This window comes from Otolemur garnettii, unplaced genomic scaffold (genome assembly GCF_000181295.1).
Source record: "Otolemur garnettii isolate 467f Iridium unplaced genomic scaffold, OtoGar3 scaffold00013, whole genome shotgun sequence".
NCBI classification, from domain to species: Eukaryota; Metazoa; Chordata; class Mammalia; order Primates; family Galagidae; genus Otolemur; species Otolemur garnettii.
This window is the reverse complement of record NW_003852408.1, coordinates 29,465,723-29,476,853: the sequence shown is the minus strand read 5'-3', so window position 1 is coordinate 29,476,853 and position 11,131 is coordinate 29,465,723. Positions and strand designations below refer to the sequence as shown.

The window sequence follows — 11,131 nt, the reverse complement described above, 5'->3', positions numbered from 1 at the left end:
CAGAATCAAGCAACACATCAAACAAATTATACACCATGACCAAGTGGGTTTTATCCCAGGGTCTCAAGGATGGTTCAATATACATAAATCTATAAATATAATTCATCACATAAACAAATTAAAAAACAAAGACCATATGATTCTCTCAATTGATGCAGAAAAAGCTTTTGATTATATCTAGCATCCCTTAATGTTCAGAACACTTAAGAAAATAGGTATAGAAAGGACATTTCTTAAGCTGATAGAGGCCATCTACTGCAAGCCCACAGCCAATATCGTATTGAATGGAGTTAAATTGAAATCATTTCCACTCAGATCAGGAATCAGGCAAGGTTGCCCATTGTCTCCACTGCTCTTTAACATTGTAATGGAAGTTTTAGCTGTCGCAATTAGGGACGAAAAGGCAATCAAGGGTATCCATATAGGGTCAGAAGAGATCAAACTTTCACTCCTTGCAGATGATATGATTGTATATCTGGAAGACACCAGGGATTCTACTACAAAACTCTTAGAAGTGATCAAGGAATATAGCATCATCTCAGGTTGCAAAATCAACACTCATAAATTGGTAGTCTTTATATATACCAACAATAGCCAAGCTGAAAAAATAGTCAAAAACTCTATTCCATTTCTAGTAATACCAAAGAAGAGGAAACATTTGGGAGTTTACCTAACAAAGGATGTGAAAGATCTCTATAAAGAGAACTATTAAGAAAAGAAATAGCTGAAGATGTTAACAAATGGAAAAACATACCATGCTCATGGCTGGGAAGAATCAACATTGTGAAAATGTCCATACTACACAAAGCAATATACAATTTTAATGCAATCCCTATTAAAGCTCTATTGTCATACTTTAAAGATCTCAAAAAAAATAATACTTCATTTTATATGGAATCAGAAAAAACCTCAAATAGCCAAGATATTATTCAGAAATAAAAACAAAGCAGGAGGAATCATGCTACCAGACCTCAGACTATACTATAAATCAATAGTGATTAAAACAGCATGGTACTGTCACAAAAACAGAGGTAGATGTATGGAACAGAATAGAGAACCAAGAGGTGAACCTAGCTACTTACTGTTTGATCTTTTACAAGCCAATTAAAAATATTCAGTGGGGAAAAGACTCCCTATTTAACAAATGGTGCTGGGCAAACTGGCTGGTGACCTGTAGAAGACTGAAACTGGACCCACACCTTTCACCATTAAGTAAGATAGACTCTCACTGGATTAAAGATTTAAACTTAAGACATGAAACCATAAAAATACTAGAAGAAAGTGTAGGGAAAACACTTGAAGAATCCAGCCTGGGTGAAAATTTTATGAGGAGGACCCCCCAGGCAATTGAAGCAGCTTCAAAAATACACTACTGGGACCTGATCAAACTAAAAAGCTTCTACACAGCCAAGAACACAGTAAGGAAAGCAAATAGACAGCCCTCAGAATAGGAGAAGACATTTGTAGGTTACGTCTCCAACAAAGGTTTAATAAACAGAATTCACAGAAAACTCAACCGTATTAGCAAGAAAAGAACAAGTGATCCCATCTCCGGGTAGGCAAGGGACTTGAAGAGAAACTTCTCTAAAGAAGGCAGGAGCACAGCCTATAGACATATGAAAAAATGCTCATCATGCTTAATCATCAGAGAAATGCAAATCAAAACTACTTTGAGATATCACCTAACTCCAGTAAGATGGGCCCATATCACAAAATCCCAAAACCAGAGATATGAGCGTGGATGTGGAGAAAAGGGAACACTTCTACACTGCTGGTGGGAATGCAAATTAATTCGTTCCTTTTGTAAAGATGTTTAGAGAACACTCAGAGAACTAAAAATAGACCTGCTATTCGATCCTACAATTCCTCTACTAGGTATATATCCAGGAGACCAAAAATCTCACTATAACAAAGATATTTGTACCAGAATGTTTACTGCAGCCCAATTCATAATTGCTAGGTCATGGAAGAAGCCCAAGTGCCCATTGATCCACGAATGGATCTATAAATTATGGTATATGTATACCATGGAATATTATGCAGCCTTAAGGAAAGATGGAGACTTTACCTCTTTCATGTTTACACGGATGGAGCTGTAACATAGTCTTCTTAGCAAAGCATCTCAAGAATAGAAGAAAAAGGATCCAATGTACTCAGCCCTACTATGAAACTAATTTATAGCTTTCATATGAAAGCTATAACCCAATTACAGCCCAAGAATATGGGGAAAAGGGAAAGGGAGGGGAGGGGCATGGGAGGAGGTTGGAGGGAGGGTAATTGGTGGGACCACACCTACGGTGCATCTTGCAAGGGTACATGTGAAACTTACTAAATGTAGAATATAAATGTCTTAACACAATAACTAAGAAAATGCCATGAAGGCTATGTTAGCCAGTTTGATGAAAATATTTCAAATTGTATATAAAACCAGCACATTGTACCCCATGACTTCATTAATGTACACAGCTATGATTTAATAAAAAAAAAGGACATTTTGAATAAAAGATTATATTTAAAAATGTATAAATAAACAAACCACTCTTACAAATTGATGAAGAAGTGCAAGGTTAGAACTAGAGTAAGGGCCCCAGAACTCTGGGAAGGAGCAGGCTTAAATAAAATAATGAGAATAATCAGCCATTGCACCCTCCTTTGCTTGATAATAGTCACTGCTGGACTCTGTTTTCTTCTTTACCCTGGAGTAGTTTTTGAGCTGTCTTCCAGGTCCTCCATTCCAGTGACCAGCCCACCCATACCAAGGAACTGACTCAATAGGTCTTGGAACCTCTATCCAAACTTCTGCATTTCATTAAGTGACCCACCTACATTGCAGCCCATACCAAAGAACTAATGGTTCTGCCCTGAAACCAGCCAATCAGCAGACCCTGATTGTCCAATCTTTTGTCCACCAAACAGTCTTTAAAAATCTTGACACCCCTGCCAATTCTCAGGGGGGCAGATTTGAGAAATTTCTCCCATCTCCTCACTTAGCACTATATGGAATTAACTCGTTCTGTCTCTGGATATTGGCTTTCTCTTGGCAGCAAGCAGATGAACCTGGCTGGGCAGCAACATAATGCCTCATTTTCTTTAGGCTAAAGGAAAGCCTGCATACATCAAGGTCAGGAGGTGGACTAGTATTCTTTTTAAAATATTTACTTTAAAGAATTTATCAAATTGGAAAAAACAGATGCTCAGAAGAGGATAATCTGACTAAAGAGCTAATGGAATACTTTCTAAAAAGAGGGACTAACCTGATGTGAAAATCCATAACCAAAGTTTCCATAGGAGAATGTAAACTCCATCTCCAACCTGCAAATATACTAAACATGTGACAAATTTGTTTTATTGTTTGATCTGAATGACATTTTAGTGGAGAAATATTAACAAGTGATATTTTTACTTCACAAATCTGTAGTCAGAAATGCCAAAGTATGAATCTCCTGATTTTAAATAGAAGAGTTTAACAAGGAACTCCCATAGAAGAATCTACTGAGTTCCTGAAATGTTAAAACCTTCTAGGTTAAGTAATATTATAGATTAAAATATGGAAAATATCAACTTACAATTGTTAATAAAATTACACTGAGATATGGACATATATACATATATATTCTTTTACATGTATATATTTTTACAATTATTTACTCACATTCCTCTCACCTCCACTCCCATTTTCACATAAAATTTTGTCTTAGAAAAGTAATTTTACTTCTCTGAACCACAGGTTGCTTATGTGTGAGAGGTAATGACTTTGAATGTACATCATTCTGTTTTTTACATTTCTTGTCCCTGTTTTGGCCACTGGCAGGAAAAGTCTCTCTGAATAGAAGGTCAATAAACCACACTAATAATTTTAAGTTTTTGAAAAGAAATTAAAATAAGAACTGTAAACAATCTTTAGAAACTCCCCAAGGAGAAAAAATAATACTTTTTCAATTTAGCAAGTGAGGCTCCCAAGGCAATGCAGTCAAAGAAGCATCCAGAGAGGCATTTTACTTCTCATCCCAAATTTTCTAATTTTCTTTATCACCATTAAGCAGTAAGTTTGTAGCTTAAAAACAAAAAGGTGAGGGTGAAGATTTTTGTGAGTAAATACTGTACTTTCTTTTTAATACTTTTCTAATTCCAACAGTGACTGACAGGGTAACAAAAAGAATAAAATGATGTAGGCTACAAACAATATTAAAGTTACAGGAACTGTTAGAAGATATTAAGTGTACACAAGACTTAAGAAGTTTCAGTAAAGTTCTTACTGCATTTTTATTCAATATGTGAAATTCTTCAGTAAAGCACCCTTTCTAGAAAAAAGTAACAATAAAATTCTTAAATACAGAATAACTCATGTGCTTACCTGTATATTATTTAAACCATATTATAGTAAAAAGATCAGGTAATAATTTTTCAAATGTGCATATGAATCTAATCGCTAAAATACAAACATATAAGGAATGTTCAGAGGAAGAAAATTAAAAGTTCAAGTAACAGAAATAAATGTTAATATTTACATTTATGTTTTAAACAAACATGTTCCTGCTAGTTACAGCTCCCTTTTTAAAAGTCATAGAGGAACTGCTAAACCCATGTTCTTTTTTTTTTTTTTTCCATTCTGTCACTCTTGTCACCCTGGGTAGAGTACATTGGTATCATAGCTCATGGTAACCTCAAACTCTTTGGCTGAGCAATCCTCTTGCCTCAGCCTCCTGAGTAGCTGGGACTACAGGCACCTGCCATCACACCCAGCTAGCTTTTCTATTTTTGGTAGAGATGTGAGGGGGAAGGGTGTCTCACTTTTGCTCACGCTGGTCTTGAGCTTAGGTAATTACAGGTGTGAAATACTGGGCCCAGCCCCGTGTTCATTTGGAAGGGTTAGTTAATCATAACATGATAAGCTGATTCCTGATAGGACTGAGTACCTCTCTTATCCTGCAGGGACTGTTAAGATCCTTTAAAGTAGGATCTTTGATATCCTTGGTCACCATCTGTGGTCATCTCTTCTGTTTTATGAGTTATTCCACTAATCCAACATCCAATGGTTTCCTTTCTTCCCAGTATTTTCCACTACTCCCAATCCCATGATTAACAAACATTCTTCCACTTCTCTGCTTTCCCTAAAACCTGGCTCACCAATTCAGGATACAGCTTCCCTTATAGATCCCTCAAGTGAAGGTGATCCTTCTCCAAAAGCCTAACTACCTCAAGGTCAAGAAGTGGAGTAGCATCCTCCACTCTGCCCTCTGTTACTTCCAGATCATATTATTTCATGTAGGTATAAAAAGTTTTCCTATTTTAAGACTTATGCTATCTAATGGTTTTATTGTCTTTCAGACATTCCAGTCACTCATCCTCATTTAGTGAAAACTCTGGCACCTAATTCACACATCCTCTGCATTCCCCAAACATAGCACTCCACAAGGACCTATTTAACCCCCTTCTCTTAGTTCCTGGTGAGGCATTATAATGAGATAAATAACTTAGGGTGTGGTATAACGGCAGCCATCAAACAGAATTAACATATTATATATATTCCTCACACAAAATCATAAGATTTCTCAGAAAATCCACAAATAACTGAAATTAATTTCCTTAATGATACTGTCAATCTGCTCACAATAGCTTCTTACTCTTTTTTTTTTTTTTTTTTTTAGCTTCTTACTCTTGATAGCTGCTCTGTTCTCAAAAAGGGAGTAAGTACCTCACTTTTCCAAGACTGCCTTTTATTTCTACTCTTTTATAAACTACCTTTGTTTTGTTTGAAAAAATCAATAGGTTTGATTATTGTCCCTCACGTATAATTAAACTTTGATTAATGTCCCTCACATACAATTAAACTTTCAACCACGTAGATGTCTTTGAGTTCTTTCTAGAAGTCCTACTAAGATCTGCCCAACTGAGTCTTTTCATTAGAGCCAACTAAAATGCTCAGATTGAATGTGCATCTCTTCTAAATCCACTGAGTTCTAGGCCTTCATTTAGTTCCTCCAGTGAGTTTCAATGTGCAGCAATGAGCTATTTGGCTCTCTCTACCTAAGGCAAACTTCATCGCTAAGCTTAGGGTAGAGATGGGGAGAAGAGGCAGTAGAATTTTCCAAAGGTATGGACATAGTGTGATTCTTTGGAGGCATTACTCTAATAGTCTCTCATACCTCTGAATTTCCTATTGCCTTTCCCAAACAATTACAATGGCTATAAATCTCTCTAAATGTTGAATTTATCACCTTATCTTAGGCTCCTCTGGTAAGAATCATACAGCCATACTACTAAACACAAATGATACTATACTTCAGCCCCTACTTAATAATCACATTCCCTTATATTATCAATACAAGAACATTAAAAACTCCAATATACTCATACATATATGTTGTACTTGGACCCAAGGCCTTAACAATTTGCTGATGTTTCTGATTTCTCCCAAAGGTTTGAAAGAACCCAAGATGTATAGTGCATAGGACGGAATGAGGGATTAATGATAGAAGCTAGAAATCAATTATATTTTCATAAAGCTATACACAACCCATTATGTGATTTGTTTAATTCAACTCAAGGTCTTTGTCCTCCATAATCAGGCCAATAATATTCAATAAGTAGCTAATACTTGCTGCTAATACTAGCTGTTGGTAATCATAACACATTTGTGTCCTCTCAACATATATTTGGTGGGATAATTGTTTGCAATCAGATGCCTTCTTGTGCTTTCAAACACTACCTGTAGTTTGAGTCTGGTCCTAAGGTGTTCCAATTCATCCAGACCACTAGGTGCTATCAGTGTGTACGAGAATTTCTGCTATGCCTACTTGTTCCAGAACCAAAAGAAGTGATCTATGATCAATCCCTGCATGTGGTCCAAATAGTAAATGATACAGCTCAAGCTTTGGAAACCCTGATACATGGATCAGTATAAATTTGTTTTCAAGAATTATCCTAGATAATATGTACTTATTTGACTGTTTACTATCCAGTTGTTGTAAAGTCTGTGCAGTAGCCTACATATCTTACTGTACTTAGGTAAACATTTTAGTGTAATGGTCAGTAAATTAAAGGCCCTCATGAAAAGATGATCAACATTCTGAGCTATTAGGGAAATTCAAATTCAAAACACAATGAGATATTAAAACCACTACACACAGTAGAGGCAGAGCAAGATGGCAGAGGGGATGCATTGCTGGGTCAACTCTCCTCATGGTTTCAGGTGAGAGTCAGGGTGTGGGGCTGGATCTTTCCCTGCATGGAGTGCTGGCACAGACAAGGAACACAGGGTGTGCAGCAAAGAGGTGAATTGCTGGATTGCAAGTGTAACCCAGAACTGTGGTATCTGCCAGAAAAAACTCAGTGCCACAGCTGAAGTGGTGTCAGCTGTGGCCGGTGGCCAGTGATTGGCGGCCAGCAGCCTGAGATGGCAGAAACCAATCCCTCCCTCACGTAGGACTTCTATACCCAATTCATGGGGAGTTTGGGTGTTTTGCAGAGAGTGTGGTGAGGCATGGACTCCTGAGCAGAATTTGGCCACCAGAAAGGGGAGCCATTTGGACCTGGTTTGGAGCATCAGGGGTCCAGGCAACCGGACAGAAATTTGAGGGGAAAGGATTCCGCTTAGGAGCAGATTCCTTTTGTAATTTTAGAAGTCTTTGTGGTGCTGAACTGAAGCGGCGAGCAACAGGGGCAATCAACCCCTTTCCTACAGACTCTGGAAAGTCTTTTGTGCGTGGCACTAAATCCTCAGGAATCAGAGGTAACTAGCTTCTCCCTCACAGAAATGGACTGAAAACTCTGTGCTGTGGTGCTAAAGTGGCTGGCACAAGCAGCAACCAGCCACTTGTCCTTTTCCCATGGAACATAACAATTTCCAATTTGAGGGGAAACTAGGAGTTGAGTGAAGCTCAAAAAAAAAAAAAACAAAACAAAAAAAAAAACTGGTGAAGCTTGGACTCCTGTGCCAAGTTTGGAGGACAGATAAGAGTGCCACCTGGAAAATGACAGCCAAGGCTGGGCGGCGAGACAGGAACCAGACATATTGTAAAACTTCAAAAATGGCGTCTCCATAGCACCTCTTCATGGTGAGATTGAGTTCTCCAGGAGTGTGGAGAGCTCAGTCTCACCTGTAGCCAGTCATCCTGCATCTGAAGCTGGTTCAGGACACCCCACACTTTACGGAAACTGTTGTAGGGAGAATTTCTGCAACCTGCCAGGAAAGATTCCTTTTGTTGTTGTTGTTTCTCTTTTTTTGTTTTAGCCTGGGAAACACTCACAGTGCCACCTGCTGTCTAGAAAGCATTTTGCAACATAAACATATTCCCACTAAAGTTGAACCCCACCTCATATGTAAAGTGGTATATTTGTATATATTCATAAGAATAATATTTTTCTTGGTGGTGCCCCCCTTTTTTTCCTTTATCCTTTTTTTGTAAGCATTACTGTTGCGTCTTTTTTATTTTTTTTTGTTTGTTTTTTATTGCTAATACTATTCTTCCTTTTTTTCTTCTCTCTTCCTCTCCTCTGCTTATGGTTGCTGAGAGTGCTTACATCAGACTAATAGTCTTGTTTTTGTTTTTCTTTTTTTTGTTTATTTGTTTTGTTTTTTGATCATTTTATGATTACCATTTTTATGGTTGTTTTTTATTTTTATTTTTGTTTGTCTTTTGTTTTGTTTTGTTTTTTGTCTGTTTACTTGTTTCTGATTGTCTGTGCATCTGTGTGCTTCTGTGTCTGGTAGCATTTTTGTCTGTTTATTTGTTCACTTGGTTTCAATGTGTTTTGTACTTTGCTAAATCCTCAGATTGGCTATTTTCCCTAAGTCCAATTTTCACGTTTAATAAGAATATGGAGGAACAGGGGATGAGGGCTGACTGGAGGTAGTTTTCAACATAAACTCCAGTTCAGGGGGAGAGATAACCACCAAAAAGAACCCAACAAAGCTGAAGGGGGAGAGTTGAGCTGAGAGAAGAGATAGATAAATGCACATCTTCTCCACTGAGGCAAGCCACAACCTCAAGAAAACAAATTCCAGGTGTAGATTGAGCCCAGGTGGAATATTCTCCAGCTGCCATTGAGTACCTGAGGCAGATAGGCTTCAGCTCCCTCTGCTGGCTGGTGACAAAGAGTGGTCACCAAGTGGAGGAGGCATTGACTTTACTTGGACTCTGGCAGGCACAAAACCCCGACACACTCTTGCTTATCGAACAGGACTGGGCCACAGAGTCTGGGTTAACAGAGACTGGCGGTGGGGTTACCAGAGACTGGGGTTACCAGAGTCCGGTGGTGAAGGGAGAGCAAGGAGGGGAAAGAGACATCAGCCTCCTTACTCCAAATCGTTTACTGAATGGGCCTTTCTGAATCCTCAGAGCATCAGAGTAAGCCGCACTTGAGCTACCAGTAGATTCTTACTATCTAGTTGCTGGAGACCTTGTGAGCTTTCCAGCTAGAGAGTGGGTACTGATCGGGTCAATAGGTTTGGATCTCTTGAACTAGGCAAATTAACTGGTGGTTGAGGGAGAATCTCTGGTGCTTTCTGGATTTTCTCAGGCCTAAATTGACTTCAGGTGGAACATTCTCCAGCTGTCATTGAGTGCCTGAGATAGACAGGCTTCAGCTCCCTTTGCTGGCTGGGGACAAAGAGCAGTAACTGAGTGGAGGTGGCATTGACTATGGCAGACACAAAGTCCTGCCATACTCACTTATTGGGCAACTGGATCACAGCCCTGTAGGGTCTCCAGTGATTGGTTGTGACAAAGGTGCAAGGTGGGGAAGGAGGCATCAACCTTCCTAGATTAATTTATTTGCTGGGTAGGTACTTCTGACCCCACGGAGCACCAGAGTGAGTCATATCTGAGCTGCCAGAAGACCCCTGCTATATAGTTGCCAGAGACCTTTTGAACTCCCCCACTTGAGACTAATGCTGACTAGGATACTTGATTTAGATCTCTTGAACTGGGCCAATCACCTGAGAATTATCCAAAGCGGTACCCTGGGGGTGTGGTTGTGGGAAGGTGTGGTTTTTCCTTTCCCAACCATTGCCTGTGAGAGGCAGGGTGACTTAATCGCTGATATTTCTCCAAAGCTGAGACTTTAACTCAGAGTAATTGATTTTCTAAGGTAGAACGGAGACTAGCTGAAAACAAGATAGAGACACTCAGCCCCACCACACCAAGCAGGCCCCCAGGCTCTCAGACTGTAGCACTATACATATCCTTGGCAAAGATCTAGGGGAAAAGGTATAGACACCAGTCCCAGCCTTTGCCCAAAAGGGCTAGTAAAATACTACTCCCCCAGCCCCCAACCCAACTTCCTCTTACCTGCTCACTTAGCCAAATGGAGTAAATCCAACATGGGGCAGAATCAGCGGAAAAACTCCAGTAATATGAATAACCAGAGTAGATCAAACCCCCCTCCCAAGGAAGGATGTTGCAGATGCATCTGAAGATCCCACCCATAAACAGATAGCTGAGATGTCAGAAATCGAGTTCAGAATTTGGATAGCAAATAAGATTAACAGAATGGAAGAAAGGAAAGAGCTAGAAATTCAAGAACTTATTCAAAAGATATCTCAAGAAATTATTCAAAAGATGTCTCAAGAAATTATTCAAAAGATGTCTCAAGAATTCAACAATTTCAAAGATAAAATGATCAAAGATTTTGAAACATTGAGGCAAGAGTTCATAGCCCTCAAAGATCTGAAAAATACGGTAGAATCCTTCTGTAACAGAGTGGAACAGGCAGAAGAAAGGATCTCTGGCATTGAAGACAGAGCTTTTAAACAAGCCCAAGAGCTCAAAGATGAAAAGAAATGGAAAGCAAAAATGGATCTTTCTCTCAGAGAGCTCTGAGATAATTCGAAGAAAACTAATATTAGCCTTATAGAAATCCTTGAAGGTGATGAAGTTGCTTCACAAAACACAGAGGCTCTTCTTCATGAAATTATGAAAGAGAACTTTCCAGATATTCCAAGAGATTCTGAAATTCAGATAGCAGATAGTTGCAGCACCCCAGCATGACTCAACCCCAATAAGACATCCCCCAGGCACATCATAATTAACTTCACTAAAGTTAATATGAAAGAGAAAATTCTGAAAGCAGTTAGACCCAAGAAAACCATAACCTACAAGGGGAAGAGTATTAGAATGACTGCAGATCT

The 11,131-nt window shown here is 38.8% G+C and overlaps 1 protein-coding gene across 1 annotated transcript in view; it reads right to left on the bottom strand.

The window, feature by feature from the left end:
- Positions 1-11,131, bottom strand: part of C2CD6 (C2 calcium dependent domain containing 6) — a 222,050-nt gene that overhangs the window by 162,754 nt on the left and 48,165 nt on the right. The window contains 2 exon segments of the mRNA XM_023510397.1: positions 3,255-3,323; positions 4,257-4,301. Coding sequence (XP_023366165.1) covers positions 3,255-3,323; positions 4,257-4,301 — 114 coding nt within the window.